We start from the raw sequence: 23,114 nt of genomic DNA, 5'->3' as shown, positions 1-23,114 counted from the left end.
TTTTGCTAAATTTCCCTGTAATCATTCCACAGGAAAGATTGAATTTAGATTGTCAGAATGACTTTGTTTTGATGATGGCAGACCAGGGATAGAAGGCGCAGGCAGGTATTTCAATTATAAATTTATACCTTATCTTGAAGGAGTTAGCATCGAATTATGAAGTATAGACTATAATTTGATATAACCATGCTTGCTGCAATACAAGAAACTTTTAGATCTCTTCAGAATCCCAATGTGCTCACTTTGTTTGGAGTCATATCATAACTTTGAAGTCATAATATCACTCTAGGTGTCTGCTACTCTGGCTTTTCTTGGAGTACCTGATGGTGTAAAGCATAAACATTTCTTCTACAGAAGACTCAATATCTCCTGTCAGACAGGACTTAGGACATACAAATGAGCCGGAATGGCTCTGCTTAATATTGGGCAACATAACACAGCAACCAGGCCATTTGATGAGGAAAAAGCTTTCTTACTGTTAATACAGCTGCAGAGCAAGTGCCTCAAAACCACTAAAACCAATCAAATCAAAATCAACCCTTCAGATGAGGTTGCACAGTGACGGCATTTTATCAGATTTCCTTCCGCATTGGGAAATTCCTGTTTACAAACTCAATTTACTAAACAAAACGAGAACATTAAAGGAGGTTTAAAAAACCAAACGCAAACAAAAATGAACTTGATTACTAACTTTTGCAGACTTGATAGAAGGAATGCATTCCAGTCGGATCCCGTACTGAGCCAGAAGGCACCAGCGTTCCTTTTTCCAAGTGTTCTTTAATAGCCAGACCTGAGGTTGAAAGCCGAAAAGAGCTGGCCTTGAGCAGAAAAGCCAAACTTGTCTCCAGCACCAGCCCTACAGGGTCAACGGAATTCTCTTTTCCCATGTTTTGTACTTTCTTTCAATGCAGTCTTGATATTAGATTAGCATCTGCACTATGGATCTTAGACTGGGAACTAATAAAGTCATCCGCCCCATCTCTCTGTGTCTGAGTCAGTGACTTTCATTTTAAATAATTACGACAATGTCGCCTGTTTGTTGTGAAAAATAGAGCCTTTATAAATTCATAGATAATTGCCTATACCCAGCACCCAGAGATACATTCTAATTACTTTTCACACCTTGGCTGTGAAGAAATCTTGAACTTTTTAGTGTTTTTTAACTGCAAGACAACAATATAGCCAGAGCAGTGACACCCTGGCTGCTGAAACTGCGCCTAGGATGGAATTTAACAAGCAGCTCTGCTGATGCATTTTGCAGTGACAAACTTCAGCAAAACTCAAGAAGACCCACGGCCTCCACCTCAGATCTTGTGCTGCAATAATGAGAAGTGCTGCACAGACGCACGAGAACTCAATCCAGAAATCAAAAGTAATCAAAAGTCCATTATTTCAGTTGGCTTCTGTCACATATTTAACTATAACAAATAAAAGACCTGCTCTCTGTAACAGCCTCAATGACACACTTGTATTGCTTGACCCAGCGTCTTTCAAGCTCGACCCTGTTCTGCACACGCTGGGCAGCCATTGCCATGTGCCTCACCGAGGTCACTCTGCTTTCCACTATGTTAAATGGACAAATTTTGCAGTCCTTTGTCAAAACAGCTATCTGTTCTAGTGGGATGTTATCCCTCGCAGGCAGAGCTGGACAGTGACCAGCATCTTTAGGAAACGTGGTGCTGTCTGGGACAACGGTAGCTGCACATCTCTTTGGATGAGCAGTATTTTTTACGGAAGAGATTTCTTTTTAATCAGCAACACACTGAACAAGAACATAACCCAGACAGATTAAGCTGTGAGAATTAAAAAAGAAGTCAATGGTGTCAGCATCTATTTGATAAATGCACCAGATACCTGGTAGTAAAGCTTGTGTCTAAGAAGGGGTGAACTCTGAGGCCCAGTTTCAGGCCTGATCTAATAAATACCTTAGCGCATGCTCAGCTTCAGACATGAATTTCAATGGCATTACAGGCTTGTCTTGTGATTAAAAAATGAGCATTGTTGCAACTGGGGCCCCTTTCCAGAAGCTGAAGCAGGCCTCTTACTAGTGGCCTGAGGAAGAGGAGGTCAATTTTAAAAGGAAACCTACTTTTTTTCTCCCCTTGTAGTCAGACCCAGGAGCAGCTGCATTTGATTCTATGGTACGTGGGGCATTGACTTGCTAGGGGTCGGGACCAAGCTGTCACGGAGAAGAACGTATCACCGAGGGTAAGGGAAGGTTCAAAGTGCAAAGTATTAGCTTTAGCAACCCCGCATGCGAAGGCTCGGTGTTAAAATCTCGCTGCTGGTGTGAGATTGGACAGAGTGTGCACACATGCTCAGGTGAAGTGGCCACACAGTCACCTCTGTATGGAGTGTCCAACAAGTAGATAGAAAACTGTTAAAGCCTGTACTGGCAGAAGCTTGCCAAAACCAAAGCAAATTGCAAAGACCCAGCTACCGTGGCACTCAGAACTGCGGTGAAGCCAGATTACAGCCTAGCTCTGGAAAGGCCATTTCTGTGCCCATTCAGCTGTGCCCCATCTATGTGCACAAATTCAGTAACCGTTCAGCATACTCTAAAGCATAGATTACCTGTTCACAAACTCCTCTCATCAATATAATTACCACTTAGAGGTTTGTTGCTTGCCTCCCTAAACATATTGGCAAATGAGGAGAAATACATACAACAGAAAACCTCTAGGGCCCTTCACATCCTATCAACGTAATCTGTGGCAGCTGTCACGATCTCCGTGATGCCCCACTCAAGTTCTCTGTTTGGGCAACATCAGAAGAACCTCTCCTAACTGCAAGGGACACAACCGCTGGCACATGTGTTAACGTGGAACCTCTCAGTGCTGCGAGCCTGCGAGGGCGGCCACGGCCTGGCAGCACCGGCTATTTTTGTCTGATTTCCTTCAACTATTTATGTGAAGTAAGAGAAAAGCTTAATGTTTAGCCTCCTCGGAATCACCCCCTCCGTGTTGAAACAGAACAAAGAGCAGCTGTGTGACGGGGCACCTTGTGGAATAGATGGCATGATCTATTTCTGGAATTATTGTAATATTGTAGGGTATAAACAATACCAGTGGGCTTTGATAAGACGACATATGGCAGCAGAACTGTTTCCCTCGGTAAATGAGAGTGTGTACGCAGTGTTAGCGTGAAGACATGAGCATTTCAGACTCCACTCTGGTTCAGATAATCCATGCCAAATTCAACCTTTGTGTCAGTAGGAATGACTCCAAACAAGTTATAAGAGTCATTCTTCATTACTAGTATTAATGGAATTGAATTTGGCTCTCCTTGCACGTGCCATTTGGAATAGTTTATTTTTCACATGAGGCTTGGCAGGGATTTCTCCAAAATAACTCTCCCCCAAACCTATCCCCAAAAGCCAGCCCGTAAATTGTAAAATCTCTCTGCTTAGTTTGAACAGCTCTTAAGAACACACCCCAATCTGACACCTTCACTATACCGACAGGTAGTGACCACAAAAAGTTCTTGATCGGTAATGTTCATCATACATTCCAACAAAATGTTTTACATAATCTCTTAATGAATATTACAGCAACATACATGAACACTTCTGATCCACAGTTTTCAAAGCAGCTATACTCCAAGCAGGGTTTTAATTATTTAAATGTTTCCTACTAATAGTCTGTGGGCTCCGAAAGTCTGGAATTCACAGCAGTTTCTGCTATATGGTTTCACATAGTACATAAAATTGTCAACTTCTACCATTGCGCTAGAAGACAGGAATGCCATTCTTCTAGGAGCTGGAATTTTGGTTTCTAACCATGGTCCAACACAAACGTCTGTGTGTTTTGGGAACCTAACTTATTTGCACTGCAACATCCTGAACCTGGAATGAATTGATCATGAAAAGTACAAACAGCTCCTTATTCATCCTGAAGCAAACGTAGAACCCTTTGACACATTATGGAAAAATAATGCAGTTCTTAACGCTCCTTTTTTTGTTCTGGTTGATTTTTAGGCTTGGAGCCCTGCCAGGCACACAATAAAGTACTTGGCCTTTCACACGGGCAGGCATGATTCTTCTTTCGTACTCTCAACTGGGAACTGACAAAACTCAGTACGTTACAGATGTGTTTCAATCGAAATGTTCACAGACAGGTTTTCTTATATCTTTAGGTTATTTATCAACTTGCAAATCTGATCTGCAAATAAGAAAATGGTTTTTAGAACCACTTAACATCAGGTTCGGTACGGTGAGGCTGATGTGGTCACTAACAGGTGAAGAGCTATTTGCCATGTGGCCCGTGTTACATTCAGTCCTCGAATGTACATTAAAGACGATAAAGTTTCAAGGATTTACTGCCACCCTGAAGGAAAGAATTGATGTTTTAAGTAACTGGATTTGTACAAAGTCTGTAAGACAATCCAAGTAAATCCTCAAATAGATGATTAATTCATCATTATTTAAATGCCTCTAAATACAAGTGCAGATGCTAAGTTCATGGCTTTGTCTTGACAGCTCCTCCACTGTTTCTCATGATCTGTTATTAGTTCTTGCAGCTTAGTGCTCACACATAGTCCTCCCAGGTTCTGACTGATACTCAGCCTTTCTGTAGACCTGGATTAGGTTGGTATGGGATATGTTCACAAGTGCTTTGACTGACTGAACTCCCATTAAGACATGAGTATGTATGTATATGCCTGAACTCTGTCTTGAGCTGATACTTCCGAATACACCCGAGCTGTCAGAAAATTTGAGGGTAATCTCACATTATACTGACAACAACAGACATTCATTTTCCTAGTCAATATTTACCCTTACCATCAGCCTGTCCTTTGGTTAACCAGCTGAGGTTTACTTTAAGCCTTGTCATCAGCCCTATAGAATTTGGCTTTTCATTTATCCTAGTTATAAACCTGAAAGGGAGGTGGCAGAGGTGGGGAGGAGTCCAAAGGATTCAAAGCTCAACAACAAACCAAAGCACAAAGAAAAAAGAATTTCAAAGGATCTGGCTCTATAGCACAGGCAGTGCTATACACATGTGTCTGTTTATGGAGACACACTAAACTGAATTATTCAGCTACCTACAAAAAGAAGAACAGACTGTGGGGACGGGAGAGCAGAACGAAGGCGCAAGAGAGCAAAAAATTAACCCAGCAACAGATGAGAAGAACAGAGGAGAACTGGAAAATGGAGGCGGGGGGGAGGAATGAATGATGAGAGAATAGCAGGCCTATTTAAAATGAATTTTTGACCTTATTTTTAAAACATGTATGGATCCCAATTGCCTGTCATGAGATAGTTTTCCCTCACGATGCCAGCTTTTCAGCCGGCTCCGCACTTTAACTTGATTTATCCCGCTTTGAAAAAAGTAGATTGTTAGAAACACCCCTTCTATTAGAAATTCTGTCCCGTTACAGAGTCAGCTAAAGGCCACTTGTCAATGTCAGCTTTATCAGATAGAAATTTGCCTCCTGAGTTCTCAGATACTTTTTTGGAGGACGAGACCCAGGGTCCGTTTCTGAGGCTGTTGATTTGTGAGGGGATAGTGTCTTCTCGAATTATCCTCTGTTATTTCCCAACTTATCTGCATGTTTCATGAGATGGTGGGAAGTGATTACAGCAGCTGCTGTACATTAGCAAGACATCTTATAGGAAGGCTGGCTTAGGTAAAACAGCTGACTGACAAAAGCACAGAAAGAACTAATTGAGTATTAAAAATACATAGGGAGACCCAGCATCTCTTTTCCAGCTGCAGCTTCCCTGGTGCCATAACCTCCTGTGGGAAGGGAGAAAACTTATCCCAGAAGGATTTCCTCCTCCTCAGCTGTCTGTTGACTCTTTTAAAGAAAGCCCTGACATCCTGGAGATTAGAGTAAGTTTTTATTTATTTACAGTTGTGCAATTAGTCATCAGCATGTCTCTTCACTGATGAGTAAAGGTGGACCAAATCAGCTGTTGTTCAATCTGTGTTACCACAGGACTGCTGAGGGTCAGCAGCCCGAGGTGGGAAAGACTACGTTGCTTTGAAAATATCCCGAGGACTCTCCTGGCAAGATGCTTTGAGACATTTGTTTTCTTTTTAATATTTCCATCCTATTTTTGTTTCTTCTTTTCTGTCTGAAAGCATTGATGTAACTTACGTATTTTAAGGGTAAAACTGTATGTCAGAGTAGAAATTTCAGCCAGGAGTCGAATGAGAGCGAGCTGGGGCCACACTACTTTCCCGACTGAAAGACAAGGCTGGATGGATCAATGGATGATATTGTTTCAGTGAAGGGACCAGAAGTCTTTGAAATTTGTAAACCACTTCAACAGGAGGAACTGTTGCAGCAACAAGATTCAGAGTATTAAAGCCCTCGAGGTGAACTCTGATTTTTGAACAGACGGCCATTCCTTGCCACAAAAACATTAAAAAATATTCTGCGCTGGAAGGACAAAGAGAAACAATCCTGGTGCCACTACTATTAATCAGTTCAAGATTGAGATACTTAAAGCTCCCTCTCAGATGCTCTGATTAAGTACAACCTGCCTCACAGGAAAAGCAAAGCTTTGGAAATCAGTAATCTCTGGGCATTATACCTAATAGGAAAGGCTTAAAAAGGATTACCTAGAAGAAACCTTTGTGAATCTTAGGAAACTACACTGGACCATAAATCTCAGCCTCCTCTGAGGACTAATAAAGCTTTATCAGTTTCAGATAAGAAGTAGAAAACCTCGGGCTGCTGAAGAGGTACCACTGGCCCAGTCTGGGGCCTCTGTCAGGACGGTTATCACACCATATAATTTCAACAGAAAGATTTATTTGCTGCATATTCTCATTTCAGTTTACAAAAGCTATTGAGAAGAAGAATGGCAGTTACACAGATTCCCAAATTTGGGTCACAAAATTTAAGGCAGCAGATTAAAATCAACTGCTCTAAGGAAAGAATTGTTTTGCTGAAGGTGACACTTTTGGTAACTGAATTAGAATAATACATACGACAACATTTTTGGGGTTAGTGAACAAATATATATGATAATTTATGTAAAAGCACCCCTTTTAACGCTGTCTCTCTATGATTGCAATACAGTCTAGTCTCGCAGAGGACTTCTTTGGACTACAACCACATAATTGAAGATTTCACTTTAGCATTCACACAGATAGTTTGGAGGACTTTAAAACCAACTACGTTAGTTCAAACTTCAGGTGTATTTAGATTCTTAAGATTTTAACATAATTCTGTCTCTTTTTAAACTCAAATTTCAAATTTAGCATAAATTGCATCTGATCAAAGTTACATTTTTGAATGCTAGTTGATTATAATTGCTTCTAAAGAGACAGAGTCCAACTCTGAAACCTGCTCAGGTGGAGCTCTTGAGTATCACGGTTGTGATCCCACAGTCTATAACTGTTGCATCTATTTAACACATTCAAAAATCCTGCACTCTTGATTTAATCTCTGGTTCTACCATAGATTACTGTTCAGTAGTGGGGTAGATAATATGTCTCTGTGTAGTGTGACTCCTGGATGTAAAATAGGGAACACAGTAGGTCTGTAACAGTTGTATAGCGTTGGTAGAATATCTTAAGATCTTTTGGTGGTAAAGGAGCGAATTATTCCATTTTTCACTTTATAAAAGCTACTGAGGATGTATGGTGACCAGATTGCTACTGTCCAGCGTGCAGAAGGAAGGGCAGGAGCAGATACTCTGTTTGCCCCCTCTCACTTTGCAGCTAAGCATGGCGAGAGTTTGCTCTTCTATCGCTCTTGTTAACCCAGGGAATCAGGATGAACTGCCAGAGCACCACAAATCCTGCTGAAAAGCCTTGACGCTACCACATGTGACAAAGTTTGGCTATGACTGTGTATCTTGAGCCTAAAGAGAGGAAACCTGGGCCTAAATCAGACACAGTGAACAGACAAGTTATTTTAGCCAAGTCTTCAGGTTACGAATGTTTTCTTTGGTGGGCTGGCATTAAGCATTTCTCCATTTCTACAACCCCCCCCAAATTCATGTTAAACTGACATGGGATTTCTGGAAAATGCAAACAAATCAGCATCTTCTGATAAACCTGAATGCTGCAAAAGCACTTTGCATTACGTTGTGGAACCTACCCAACGCTGGTCATAATCGGCTGGCTGCGTTCTTCCTTCATCATCCTCATAGAAGGGTAAGCCTTCTCGCCTGGCCTGATGGTACTCCTTCCGTAACTTCTGGATACGATCCGCATTCCCACCACCTGTGCAGCCACTGAGAAAAACAAAAAATGCTAAATAAAACTCGTGTACACACATATCTAACACCAGGTACCCACGTGAGCGCACGCACAGAACTGCCGCACCTGAGACAAATGGATTAGGAACGTTTGATTCTCCTGACTCACATAGTGCCCGCTGGCCCATATCACCCTGATCTTTGCTTTCTTATAAAGCTGCTAATCGTGAACTTGATCCCCATTTTGGAAAAAGGCTGTCCCTGTCTAAAGAACTCAACAATTCGAGTACAAGACAAGAGCCAACAGATGGATGCAGACAGATGGGGGAGCACAAGGAAACTTTTAACATTCCTATGAACAGCTATAAATGGCTATCATATTTTAATAACAATAATGATGATGATAAGCTGCCAAAAAAAGGTTTCCTTTTGCTCCCACGCTAAATGTGGAATTTCCCTAAAATTACATTTGTTCAAGGTAAAGAATAAACTATATTCACAGAGAAGCACAGAAAGAAGTTTTCTCTCTTAAAAAACAACCTCCCTCCGAGTTACACAAAGAATGAAAACATCAGCCATGAAAACAGGGGAGGTGAGACAGATGGGAAAGCACACCATCAAATCTTGACACCAGTTTTTTAAAGTGGTAATTAAACAGTAATGCATTTAGTAATCCACGAAGACTCACTTGTATGCTGAACTGCATACTCTGCAAACTGCCGTGGTAAAGCTAGTGGAGTTGCTTAGTTTATCAAGTTAAACGCATGCCTGTCTTTGCAGATTTTGACCCTCCTGAGTCTTCCAAAACCTTACAGCTGGACTTGTGCAACTGTGGAAGCTTAAGCTATACCTGGAAGAATTAAAAAAAAAAAAAATCCTGAAAATGCCTAAGAATTAAAAAAACACACAGCCACATTTAAAACGAATAAATTAAAAGTTTCCTGCAGCTATTTCCAGCCCTGGGGTGAATGCTGACTGTAAGGCTCAGTAGCATTTACTGGCATTCACAGGGAACCGTAATAGCATTTATTTGTGGCCTCTCCTAAACCCAGATCATTGTTATTGCAGCACATCATCATATATTCTCTTAATCCGCAACCTTAACTCTGCCTCACCAACAATGGGTTATAGATATATAGATTAATTCACATGAGTACAGACTCCGTGGAGAATCTTGTCACACTGCACTCCACTATGAGTAAGCCAGAATCCAGGGAAGCCTTTTATAGGATTTACACAGCAAACCGAATTTGGAGAAAAAATACAGAAGATTGGAAATAAATCTATCAGTTCAATAGTAAGTAGTTTCTCGTATCTAACAGCAATCTAGATTGGTTGGAAATTAATTACCAATGAAGGGAAATTCCACATGGGGTGCAAAAGCAACTGCATGTGCAGCCAGGGTTGGAAATGTTTACTTGCAGCATCAGTATGTTTCCATGAAAAATCAAACACTTCAATTACTTGCGTTCCCTGGATCCTAAGTGATCCAGCCCCTCTAGTCTACAAAGTCTCAGAGGCTTCAAGCTTCTCTGGCTGACTCACCAACCTCCTCCAGAGCACATACATTTTTTCTCATGATCTGCCAAGACAGTGCAGAAAGCCTGCACAAACTCTGTGGACTATTGAGAACAAAAAAAAAAAAGAGTATATTCCCTTTCCCCCTCGATTCCTTCCAGATAAATGCCTCTGCTCCTTGCACAAATTCTTGTCAAATAGTGGAGAACCATTCCCAGTTTGCAAAACACTGCAATTGAGGACTAGCTAATGGGGCCTATCACTTTGAACAGTGAAGCTCGGTCCACAGCTCACGAGCAATACAATACCCGTGAAATCCCCTGACTTGACTTGTGAGTACAGATAAAGCATTTAATTAGGGCTGCTAACATACAGATAAGGCCCAAAGCGCCGTCCCTGTTGCTTTGCCAACATCATTACCCAAAGCAGCACTAGCTAAGAGAGGGAACCGCTGAAATACAGGCGATGGGTCTAGATTGATTCCGGCCGATCCGGGCTCCCTGCAAACCGTAGCAGCACCTGCCACCAGCGGCCTAATGCCACGTAACCCACTTTCTACCTCCAACTATTTTGGCTAAAGAGGTAATCTGAAAATACCACGGATATATTCTAAGAGGCAGACATATTATAAGAGGCAGAGTGCTCCATTTACTGCAGACCTCCTGTAGGCCAATGTCCTTCTGCTTAAACCCAGCCAGCCAGCAAGTGGAAGTAGGTGCTGCAGAGATCAAGCTAATTATATTTATTAAAGAACTAGGCCCCACAGCTTTTTCTTTGGCAAACCTCCGCCACGCCGTATTAAAGTACAAGCCCTAACCATCAGAATGAGGAGGAACGTTTGAATGAGAGATAGCAGCACATGGGAAGCCGTCCATCTGGATTAGTGTGAAAACACGAGCATAATCTCTGTGGAAACCAGCAGCTCGGCGCGGTCTGGTTTCTGTGCTCTCTCCTGTGGGTTCTCTGGTGTCCGATAATGGGACTGAGTTCACACTGCAGCGTTTCTCCCCAGCAAGGACATTCGTCAGGGCCTCTCCAGCATTTATTTTCATGAAACTTAGTGATCCTGTATCTTTTGAACATTGAATCACCTGTCAAGTCTGGTCAAAAATGGCCAGCAGGTTCAGAACTTGTTAGAAAGGTGGGGGGAATAGGTTGAAAGAGGGTGGGTTTGTACATAAGCTTCATTTTTTCAGGAAATGGTTAAAGCTCCACAGCTCCCTTTTTTTTCCCCCCCTCCATCACTGTTTATAGGCACAAATTTAAAAGACATTTGCTTCTGAAAGAGCTGCATTCTAGCTTACCATGAAAGTTTTACCCACTCCTGAGTAATGTGAGATGAATACGATGCCCTGTGCAATGCTCATGAAACAGTTCTGAATTTCAAGTTGGCTCCTGACAATTATGTGAATATATGAACCACATTCAAACTCACCAGATGAATTCAATCAGCACTGTGCAAATATCGCATACATAATCTATTAGTTTACCCCAAAGAAACTGAAGCATTGAATTCAAACAGAATGAAGTCATCAGTAATAAAAAAAAAGGAACTGATAAGGCAATATTAAAAAAAAAACCAACAACACAATTTTCCAAGATCTGCAGAGAAGATCATACATTGGCTGTAAACTATTCTCCCATCTGCCTATAAATACATAATTAAAAAATATTGGTTTGATCAGATAGCAGTTCTCAGACAGGGAAACAGCAGATGAATACCAGCTCAAAATGTTTCGGATACACGACTATTTATACTGAAAAGGAACCTGAAATTACAGAAGAAATATAAAAACAATAACCCAATCAAAGTCAATTTATATTAAGGAGACTCACTGAAGCTTTTCACCAAGCCTAGTAAGTACAGCAGTCAGATTTCTTTTACAGTAACTTTATGTTTAATGTAGTGTTCCCTCCTTGAGGAGATATAAATATTATGGTCCTCATCGTATCTACAATTTTGTGCACAACTCACTTCTTTGACATGTATCCCCGTGCTATACGTCACTCAGAGAACCGTGCAACCGCACATTTGCTGTTCCCCTCTGCCACATCTTCCCAGGCTCTAACATTAAATTCTACCCATGGACTTCTCTGTTGTCACAAGGCTGCAAGAGAACCATCCGCTCTGCATTTTGCAATTGATTTCAGAATGATTTCCTCAAATTGTGCTACATGTAAGGAGACTGATTTGGAAGCAGCTGATATTGGGATCGAACCTGAAGCTTTCTGGGGAAGTCTTTAAATAATGACTAGGTAGGGGAAAAAAATCTCTGAGAAGCTTCACTAAGAGCTTAGCAAAGACTCAGAGGCTGATTTCAAACCACGGTAACAAAATCTGTCCAAAATCTCAAGCCACAAACAATCTTAGGAGTTAAGTTCAACAGTTCTTAAAATAAGCTGCACACACTGCCAGGATTTTTTTTTTGGCAAATAGAAAAAGAAAAAAAAAAAATCTTATATGAACATTCCAAATAGGAAAAAGCACATTCCTGTCAGCCATTCTATAGTTTTGCTAGATAGAATACTTACAAACCAAAGCTTTCTTTTGGACTGGGAGAAAGATTAAAAAGAAGTCTGAGCAATCGTTCTAACCCAGGCTGCTGGGCTGTCCTACCAACCAACCACCCACCAGAAATCACCATCTTCTGCCCCGTGTCTGAATCCATCAGAGGCATCTCACAGGTTCCACCTTGTCCACCGCGACTGTAAAGGGACCTGCTGCAAGACGGACACTCAGCCGATGCAGCTGGAATAGGCTTCCCAAAACAAAAAGGAAACCATAACTGGGCACAGACTTAGCTTCGGGCTATCTCTAACATTATGTAAAATACAACTGTGAAATTTCATCCCGTCATCTCTGAAGAGACAGATGAACAAGCACCATAGCAATAACATTATATACCCAATGTGACAGACAAGTTATTTTTTTCAGAGAATGAAAACATCATCATCAGTATATAATACATATGACTCAGGTTTTGCAGAACAAAATCTCCTCTCTCCTCTTCCTCTAAGTTGCTAATCTAGATTTCATTCTGGTTAAAAATGTCATTTTTTAAATTAGTGACTTCTTACTGCAGCTCTCTAGATAATAGCAAATTAAAACAAGTGTTGCACATACAGAGTAAGATGAACCACTTAAAGCTGTATATAAACATACATTTAAAGAGGCAATAAATATTTTGTTTCCAGTGGTTTTCCTAAACACATTAATATTGCACAGGGCTTTTTTGCCAGCCACTTCTTTCAAACACTCATTTCACCCAGCTGACTGTCAGCCTCTGAACAAACAACTGGCACTTCCAAGTTTAAAAAAAAAAAAAAAAAAAAAAGTATTCTTTTAGTGAATTTCCCATTAACAAACAAATCCAAGACAAAACGTGATTCACAGACTCAAGAGAACGGGCAATCTTCCATTCACAACCTGATACAAAACAAAACCGATTTTATATACTGAATGAACATAGTGGTTTGTAAAGATACACGGTATCAGGGAGTCCAACAGAACATGTAAGAGTTATCTTTTACTTAGGATAAAACTTTCATTTTGAAGTTATAACAAATAAATACTTGACTACGTTACTCTTTCAGTTCCAGCCCTTGCCTTTGTACCCTGAAATACTGCATTGCTTATGAAAATATTTCTGCAACCTCAACAGTAAGAGGGAATAAAAAGAATGGTGGGAAGCGATAAAAAGAATATCAATGATAAGAACATAATTCTACAATATTTTAGCTTTCATCTTTGTCAACCGCCAAGGGAAAGAAAGATAGTTTAGGAAAAAAAGAACAATTGTTGTTTGCATATGCACTTGAGCAAACGAATGATATTGGAACAAAAGACTTGTCAGAAACACCTGGTTGACATCACCGATCCTGCCTTGCAGGCTCAGAAATCACCCTTGATGCTCAGCCAGAGCCAGCCTGGGATCTACACACACCCCTGCTGAGGACGCAACTTAAGAGCCATGTCTTTTGAGCTGCTGGAACCATGCAAACGGTTTTACTGGTCTCCATAACACTTGCTTTTCTTGCTCTGGGCAGGAATATACCCTATGTATACACAATTACCATCTTTATCAATGGAGAGGGACCCCATTAGGACACTTGATCTGGAAATCTGAAGAGACTGGAAGAATTTGAGCCCAGTTCCATTTAGACAGGACTATCCTGAGAGGGTCTGTATAGATGGGCTGACATGAGAAGCATTAGATGGATGTTTCGCTCTATCTGTATGCACATAAATACAGTCAAGAATCATAAACTGTAGGAAAACAAACTATACTGAAGCAGCTATTTATGCTTGAGTTTATTTGAACTTGTATACTTAAGTCCCCAAGTCTTAATCTGCTTTACAATATTTTAAAAAGTGGTAACGGTGCTTCAGTGGAACACAGGCTGTCACCTTTCAATTCTTTAGGCTAACATGAAAGCAGCACAACCACTTCTGTCCAAAAGGTCACAGGCTCCTAGGGCGGCACGACCACCATTTGTCTGGATGTAAATCGAGTCTTACTGACCCCGTAACATCACTACTGACCTCTTGACATTAGGAGCTTAGTGGAAAGAGAAAAGATGATATTCTGAGGTTCCTGCAGATTCATTAGGAAGAAGGAAAGATAACCTTGCACGATATAAATTAGCAGTGTCATTAACCTTTTCTTTCCCCAAATAGCTCATAATGTGTTTACAGAACCCTCGAAAGAACGATTTGAAGACTGAGACCAACAGATCCGTATCACTTTCAGTTTTTCCAAACTGTTTATAAAATACCTCTCAGTGGCTTGACATAAAACATCCTTTTATGTTTCCCTCCCTTCACATGACATACAACACCTCCTCCTGCTTGTCATGGCAGATGCCCTTGACAGTCAGATGAGCATCATCTTTTCGATCCAGGCCACTTCTCATCCCCAGTGCTCTCCTTTATAACTTAGAGTTGACTAGAGCTGGCCAGAAATAATGGGAGTTATAGCTTAATTTGTTGTTTCACAGAAACACTGAGGTTTAAATTCACCATAAAAGCAGATATGGTACATGCTGCTTTAACAGAAACAGGTTATTTGCAATCAAGCAGGAAGGAAAGAAAAAAGGGGACATTTTCTTGCTTGTAGCCAGCTTGTCATCTTTACTTCAAAGACAAGGCATTTTTTTCCTCCTTTTTTTTTCTGCTCAATTTATTGTGCCTCATCAAAGAAGGCAATCACCAGATTTTAACCAATAATAAAAAAAAAGACACCTTACAGTTCAGGCTGGTTAATGGCAGTGGCTGTTTCTGGCATGTGACCAGTTTACAGCTGTCTTGTTGATCCGAGAGATTCAAGTGTCTCTGACGGGCCAGGAAAGCAGGCAGATCAGGGACTCGGCTGCTGACAACAACCAAACTCTCTATAAACAATACACAATGAAAATAATGAAAACCAGATTTTCCCGGTATTTTCAGTAGCCTCTAGACAATGCAACAGTTTCTGGTTTCTTCACCGAAGATGATATCAATTATGCCTTTTATCCATCACGCAGAAGTCACGTGTGAGGTGTAATTGAGGGCCTTCCCTCCAAGGTAATTTCTTCTGGATTTACACGGCAAAGTACTTAAATTGCCTTTTTTGGCACTTTGTATTACAACACGGCTTGGGAGGGGGTATTTTACTTTCCTGATGTAAAGCAGCTGGCATATTTACAACAGATAGGTCGCATCAACGCAGAGCAGATTTTCCGCCCTCCAAACTCCATTTGCAGCAGCTCTAAGAATTCAGCAAAGCAAACGCTGAATGCTGAAGTCTTGTGTGGAAATCTAGCTCTCTTTCTTAATGGCTATCACACCTGCCAGCTAGGTTTTTTTTCACTTGCAGACTATTGCTTTTTGCACTACAGTTTATTAAACTTATCGCTAAAGCTGAAGTAATAAGTACTTTACAGACTTCCAATGAATTAGCCATTCAAGAGTCCCTCAGGAATCCCCTTTAGCACACACAAAGCAAAGGCAGGAGGGAGAGGAGGTGACAATTCACCGCAGTCTTAATTTCTGCGCTCCCTTGTGAGGGAAGAATTGAACAGCTAAGAATTCACTCACAGTAGATGCTGCTGCTGCCCATTTCTAAAACATTTTCTTGAAAACTACAGAGTAGTAGAGTAACTATCCGTTCTCTCCCAGAAATTTCCTCTCCAAGTTTCACACTAGAGACTATATATCCTGCTTGTCGTTACACACAGGCAGATCTATGCCAGCGGCAGAACGGCAGCAACCAATCCTCTGTTTGTTTTTATAATATCTGGCCTAGGTAGAAATGAGGTAGACATCTCAGCCTCAATTAAAAAAAACCCAAGTCCCTGTGTTTGTAATCCTGCTACAGATAAAACTTACATTTTTTAAAGAAATGAATTAATTTATACCATGTGCAAAGCATTAGGGAAAAGCACAGATCTCATAGCCAAAATGTATCCTTACTATAAAGTTGGCTTTTTTGGGTGTTTTTAATGAATGGTCACTATGAGGACAACATTAATCCAACATTAAGACTTTTACGGGAAAAAGTACAAATGTAATTTATCTTTTTTAACTGTCAGCTGCATTTCTAAAGCTTTAAAGTCTGTAGCTTCCCGCGGCCTTTTGTCTCTCTGCCATGGCAGGAATATCTTGGACAGCTGTAAGAGCTTTGTAAGCTATCTTTCTCAAAATCCATTAGCTAATTCAAGGAACCTAATTAGAGCTGCCATTTTGATGGAGCATATTGAGTGCTCTATATAAACTAGTAACACCATCAATGTTTATTAAAAATTGCAAGAACCAAAGCTCTCAGTTCCATATAAATATTAATGGACAGATACACAATACTTATTGAAATACAGACGACATTATGTCCATAGAAATACACACAGGTATACTTACAACCCGGTGTGATGCATTGATTCACAAAGGCTGAAGTACGGAAGCAAAACCTAGGGACAATTTTACACAAACTGCTTAAAACTGACTGGCTTCCATTTACACCATCCTTATGTGCATTAAAGGAAGCAAAGCACACTACAGATGATTTGTTTCTTCTGTTTTTCCTGAGTAGTGTGCTGACAATTTGGAGTGTATTTTGAGCTTACCTCAAGAATGCACTCCAGCTGGAACCGTTTTATAGCTCCTCTTAAACCAGCCACTCCAATCACCGCACTTTGTAGACGTTTACACATATTCCAGTACTACACTGTCTAAGGGCATCCAAAGATTCAAAGGGAATTTACACTGTAGAGCTACAACTCAAATTTTGCTGTAGACAGCAACAAAATTGGTGAAAGGAGCCAGACATCTGGAGCAATGCTCTCCTACATTCTGCTGTGTGAAAGCCCAACTATGATGAAAAAGCAACTTGCAGACAATGCTACAACACACGAAATACTGACCATTCTACGGATATATCAGAGACCTAGTTGGGTTAGGCTGTACAAGCATATGCCTTTGGCTGCAGAAATAAAAAAATTTTCTGGCTACTTCACAGCCTCATTTTTAACTTGATACTTCATAAATGGAACTGCAGAAAACCTCATATGTTACCATTTCAATCTGACGTACACTTTCATACGCTTCTAACAGTGCCTGGATTCTATTTATATGTACAACTAAATATACGTGCATAGAAATATCATCAGATTTGCTACAGAAATACAGCAGATGTTCTTATTAAGCCACTGGCACATGCAAGGTGAAGCATGTAAGCCGTATAAGGGAAGCATTTAAAGTTCCAGCTACAAGCTAAAGAAAAGCAAAGACAACAAATGAAATTATTTCTAACGTGTTTCACCAGCTGTGAGTGCAATGCACAGCAAAACGAAAGCACCGTTGAGCGTGTTTGAATGACTCTTGCAACACTCAGGGGAGTATAATGCATACGCACTCTTCGAAATGTTCTAACTCAAATACAATGATCCAAAGTTCACTTCTTCTGAATATATACTAAAATGACACATGAAGCATTTAACAGATGTGCAAGGGAAACAGGCTTAATTATATTTTCTACACCGTAGTAGTGCAAGGGGCTAAAAATTTTATGATAATCTTACCATGGGGACAACCTGAAGGTAAATTCATTTTAGTTCTCTGGTAGGGCAGTATTTCCAAACTACAACTGAGATCTGAGCAGTTTCACAGGAACACGCTCAAAAGTCAAAACATTAGTTACCACCGGCTTCTCTCAGGAATTATATACGGCAAATTTAGCTTGTGGTTATTGCTCAACAGAAACCCTGCCAGACGCTGGAGCAGTTGATGGGTTTTGCAAAGTTCTGCCGCCTTTGAGGCCTCGCGTTCCAGCAGCGTCCCTGCCCGGGCACCTCTCCCCACGCAGCTGGGATCCTCTGCATGGTTTTGTTCACATTCGCGAACCCTGGGGACCGCACATTCCTTCAACCAGCTTTCATCGCAACCTCCACATCAACAGAATTAAACACTTTATAAGCCGAGCTGCGTTTCAGAGAAATATTTCTGAATTCAGGGGCCTGAAGCTCGCAGTGTAACTTTACTGCTTTTTATTCTGCGGTCAATGGAAGCTCCTGGACTTCCAGACACGCACGGCTTTTCTAGCTCCTTGTTCTTACGACTGCAGCTCCACCACAGCTCTGAAATGACTCCCACTTTTCCACCTGGAGAAGTCAGGGCTGAATTTCAGGCCTTTAAGGTTGAGGGTAGTAAGCACTACTCCTTTTTCGGTAATTCTTTTGGAAAAAATGTTAAATTAAAACAAACAAACCAAAAAAACCCACCACCAAAGTAATGGAATCTTCAAACCACACACAATCATACCCTGGCATATCTCATTTGGAAGAGGAACAACAAGACTACCTCTAGCAAGTCTTCTGGTTCAAGCCCATCTCTGTCTCTACGGAATGACTCTCATGGTTTCAACTTGCGTGTCCAGAGACGCATCTTCCAAATCCTTGCACGTCTGTTCTTCCTTGCTCCATTCCCTGTTCTCATCCTGATGTTTTGAAGCCTTTCCCTTCCTACCTTTCAGCCAGGGATACCGATTTCCCCAACCTAGTTACTGGCTTCCCATGCAAGCACATCCCAGTTCCACAGGCTGCTCTAGTAGGGTTTTTGCATCCGCATGTGCTCCAGATTTAAGCTGTAGTCAGCTTAATGAGAGACTTAATTGATGAGTGCTACTTCCTTCACTTGTCCATTAAGATAAGTACGGCACATGGACATTTCAACCCATCAGTGATGAGAAAATGCATTAATTTTGGTTTTCTTAGAGCTGTTAATAAATCTGACGCTGTCTGGCAGTTTTCTTCATTTCCTACCATTTGACAGATACCGTGATCGCAAGTTACAGAAGATGTTTTTCCTCTGAAATTATCACTCTGGTAATACAAGCCAGAAGGAAACTTTATCAAGATATCGAGAAGCTGGGTATCATTTTTATTTTTAACTTCATGCAGTTGGTTTGTGAATATCTCAATGTGATTAAAAAAAAAAAATTCCATCCTGTACTATTAAAAATACATACACACACACACACATTACAAATAACTGTATTACAGCAAATAATCACACTGTGCATTTATTAGTAGAAGTCAGTATTCCTCTCATATAATCACCCTGGCTCTGCTTAGACCCCTTTTGCTCTAGGAACTCCTGCAACTGTTTTCTTCCTTTTTCTCTCTCAAATTGACATTTGTATGGAATCAAGAAAAATCTTCCTTAATAATTTTTCATTACTAATGGCTTTTTTTGGTATGTGTATTTGGGAGGAGGGAAGGCAAAGGGCAGGAAAAAGCAGCTTTAAGTGCTCTGCAAATGATCCTCCTGAATCTGGGCCTCATAAATCCTATCAAATGTTATATTTCATCAATAGGCTGGAAAAGCTTTTTTCTCTGCAATGATGAAGCCTGGCTTTAAAATTTATGGTTTCATTTTAGAAATGGACTATAAAAAGAGTCTGACTTAGCTGTCTATCAACTGCAGCTGACATTAGCAAGTTAGGTGTGGACTTTCAAAGTGTTGTATGTGGTTTTTATTTATTATACATGTACATACATACATAAAGCTATATGAGGACGTGTATATCACTGTGGGTCTGTGCATACGTAAGTGCACAGCTGGCTTTTAAAGAATTTTTTCTTTAAAAATAATTTTTTTCCAATGCAAGAGGATCTGAGATATTCAGCAGATGAGATTGCAAAGCGATAAAAGTGTACAGACCAGGGCTGGCTCCAAGATCTGCGGCAACACAAGCAAATTGCATTTCGCTGCCCAAATGATCGAGATAAAGTAGTTTATTTTGTTCTCGTTTGTGGGGTGATAAAATGCAATCCAGCAATGGCAGAGCAGGTTTTGGGAGGAGGCAAGGTATCGATAGGCCGTGGGGGGACAAAAAGAGGAGGAGAGGGCAGGAAAGGACAAGAAGTTTTAGGTGGGGGAAGACAATTAGCAAAGGACTGATAGATTGGGGAAGAGATTCTGCAGCTCTCACGCATGGGAAGGGAGAGATGGAGGGAGGGATCGTCCTCTGCCTCTGCGCAACTCTATACTTCTTTCCACAAGCTCTGGAAACAAAATCCTGCCTCCCCAAAGAGCTGCTCCTACTTGCTCTCCTGTACTCCCTGGTTGAAAAATCAAACTACATTTAAAATGAAAACCAGATAAATAAAGTGACATAGCTGGAGCCAGAGAAAATGAAGCTCCGCTCTGTGTGCAGGGGAACCCATCTCTCCCCATCTGCTACAGAAGAATATAGTTTCCTAACTCAGACAATCAGTGATGGATTACATGAAAACAGCAAATCAGATCACGCTGTTGAGACATTACATGAACTAAAGAGAAGAGCAGTTAATCTAAATCTCACGTGGGGTGGTTATTATTGCATGTTGCCATTGTTGCTGCTGAGTGTTGCTGGCTGTAACACCGGTTTCGCTTGCAATACATAGAAAAACCTGAAAGTCCTGTTACTCGTTACAAAACAAGGAGAAATCTCACCCTGGGGAACATGGTCAAAGTTGACAAGTTAATACTACAGAAAATGCTGGGGAGAATGGTTAATGGTAAATGTATTCTGAGTGAAGACCGAGAGAATAATCTCTTCTTCCATTGCCTCTATTTCGTAACATCGACAAGATGAAGAAATAGAAGAACCCGTCATTGATGCTGAGGACGCGTGTGTATTGTGGCCTCAGATCACTCCCGAAATACCCCGTTGGGTGGATATTCCCCAAGGCTCCTATCGCCAGCCTCGCTGCAAATGAAAATGTGTTCTGCTTCTAGCGCTAAGTTTCCACTGTAAGGATACAAAACACATCGTGCTCACACTAATTTGTGAAAACGAGAGGAGCTGAAACTGCCTGTATTTAAAAAAAAAGGTATTGGTATTAATGAAGGATAACTTTATCAGACCTTGATCTACAGATAGCACATCTCTGGAATTCTACATTTTTCTACTGGGAGGAGGCATATAGCAGCATCACACAGCATGAGCAGAAGTTAATTAAAAAAGTAATACCTTGAAATGTTTCAGATTCATACAAGTTAACCCCATTTAACAATGAAATTCAGGACACTAAAACAATATTGACATGATAGCGTTTTCAAACACAAATTCATCCCATAGCAGATCAAGAATATTCTTAGCAGTAAATTTTTTCCCCATAGTTTTCCTATATGTTTCTCTTTGAATGTTTCAAAATAATCAAACAATTCAGCTTTCCCTCTAACTCTTGGACTTTTTCAAACCGGAATTAACTCTTCTATACACAAACATCCTTTTGCCGGTCTACAAAGAGAAGCTCCTGACACTGTTCAAATCCTTAATATGTTCCCCTCTTAAAAATATTTTCATCTGATTTCCCCCTTTTCCCCCAAAGGATGCTTTTTTAGTTTTGTTATTCCTTCTTCTTTCCCTGACTCCTTATTTCCCCACCTCTTCACTGAGACCCATCTCCAGGTTTTCTTTTTTTTTTTTAACATATTTTGCCTGAGCTCTTATGAAACCCTGACCTGTTTACAGAGAAAAACCCACAGAGCTCAAGGGCTAATGTTTTACCCCTTACTCACCGTCCTGCATCTGGCTGCAGTCAACAGTAACCAGAACTCACCATCATCAATGGATTTTCAGTGACATGCACTGTATTTGCTCAGATAATGGGCTGGTATACTGCCTTTGAAATGAGGGTGTGACCATCACTTAGAGATATTCTCAAGAGTCAGTAATTGGCATTGCTGCCGGACGCGTTTGCTTCTGCTTTGCGGGCAGCCCTGCAGAAAAGCAAGCTTTGAAGTTTGTTTTGGATGGCACTGTGCTCTCAGGACACACCAATATTAACCCAAACACATCAGCCTTTGGGTCGGGGCAGGCCGTTTGCTGGCTGCTTTGCAGTGCTGGGGACGAACAGACAGATGCTGCCTCTGGAAGGTCAGGCAAACGCATGAGGGCCCAGACCTTTCCAAACCCTGCAGTGAGGCCAGGCTGAACAATGTAGGCTGGAATGGCCTCACTCCAGCTTCTAAGAGGTATCTTCCATACCTCCACATAGCCTTAAGATGGCCTTTAAACCTTTCCAGGCCACGCCAGGTACACCGGGAGACAAAACAGCACTGCAACGTTCCCATCAGAGATACAACTCTCCTCGCAACAGGCTCTGCACACAAGCACAATAAAAAGACAGCCCTGTTCCCACGCATGGCAGAATGAAGGAAACAGTAAAAGCAGGTGGGGGACTGCAAGATATTCTAATATGGAAACAATACTGGGCTGCAGGATGCCTGACAGGGATACTTGGTGTTTTAGGAAGGAGGCAAAGGCAAGATGCCTATACAGGCTGCAAAGGCAGTTCCAGAGTTTCTGAGCCTCACTGCTGTTTGGAGGCACAACAGACAGAATACGACTTTTTTGATCTGAAAGAACCGACAACTTGACAGAACTACTGGAAAAACTGGACCGAGCCACTTTGATGCCAGGTAACTGCAAGAAGTGTGCACAGACCACCCGTGAGAATGCAGTCTCCAAAGCTACTATTTCCAGTGCAGGATAAATGTCTGTCCGCTTCTCTAGTCCTCAACTATATAAGCTTGTCAACTGAGCACGAACATGGGTCACAGCCTCCATTCCTGGAGCAGGAGAGAGATGCACGGGCTGGATCCAGTTCAGCTCTGCACACCTGTCCCACCTGGAGAGAGGAAAGCAAGCTGGCCGGCCAAGATTTGGGAGAGAGATCACTTCCATCTGCTGTATTTTTTCTGTAATGGCCCAGGTTTAAAACCCCATGGATGTGCATTATCACTGACTTAAGTACAGTGACTGTAAGATTTTTCCTTTCCTCATTTTTCTGCATTCAACTATATTCTCCATTAATATACAAAATTACCCTTTTTTTCCCCCTCATCTAATTCACTGCTCCCCACGGCACAGCCATTAAAACTGATTCATGAATACACTACATTTACAGGCAAAAGCGG

General features: G+C 41.2%; 1 protein-coding gene across 4 annotated transcripts in view; it reads right to left on the bottom strand.

Annotated features, from left to right (window-relative positions):
* The window catches only part of PARD3B (par-3 family cell polarity regulator beta), a 377,310-nt gene that overhangs the window by 40,621 nt on the left and 313,575 nt on the right, over window positions 1–23,114 (bottom strand). For all 4 annotated transcript variants that reach the window (XM_065637273.1, XM_065637270.1, XM_065637271.1 and 1 more), the window contains one exon: window positions 8,059–8,194. In XM_065637273.1, coding sequence (XP_065493345.1) covers window positions 8,059–8,194 — 136 coding nt within the window. The remainder of the gene's footprint in view (window positions 1–8,058; window positions 8,195–23,114) is intronic.

Source organism: Caloenas nicobarica, chromosome 6, assembly GCF_036013445.1.
Source record: "Caloenas nicobarica isolate bCalNic1 chromosome 6, bCalNic1.hap1, whole genome shotgun sequence".
In the NCBI taxonomy this organism is placed as follows: domain Eukaryota; kingdom Metazoa; phylum Chordata; class Aves; order Columbiformes; family Columbidae; genus Caloenas; species Caloenas nicobarica.
This window is presented reverse-complemented; position numbering and strand designations above follow the sequence as displayed.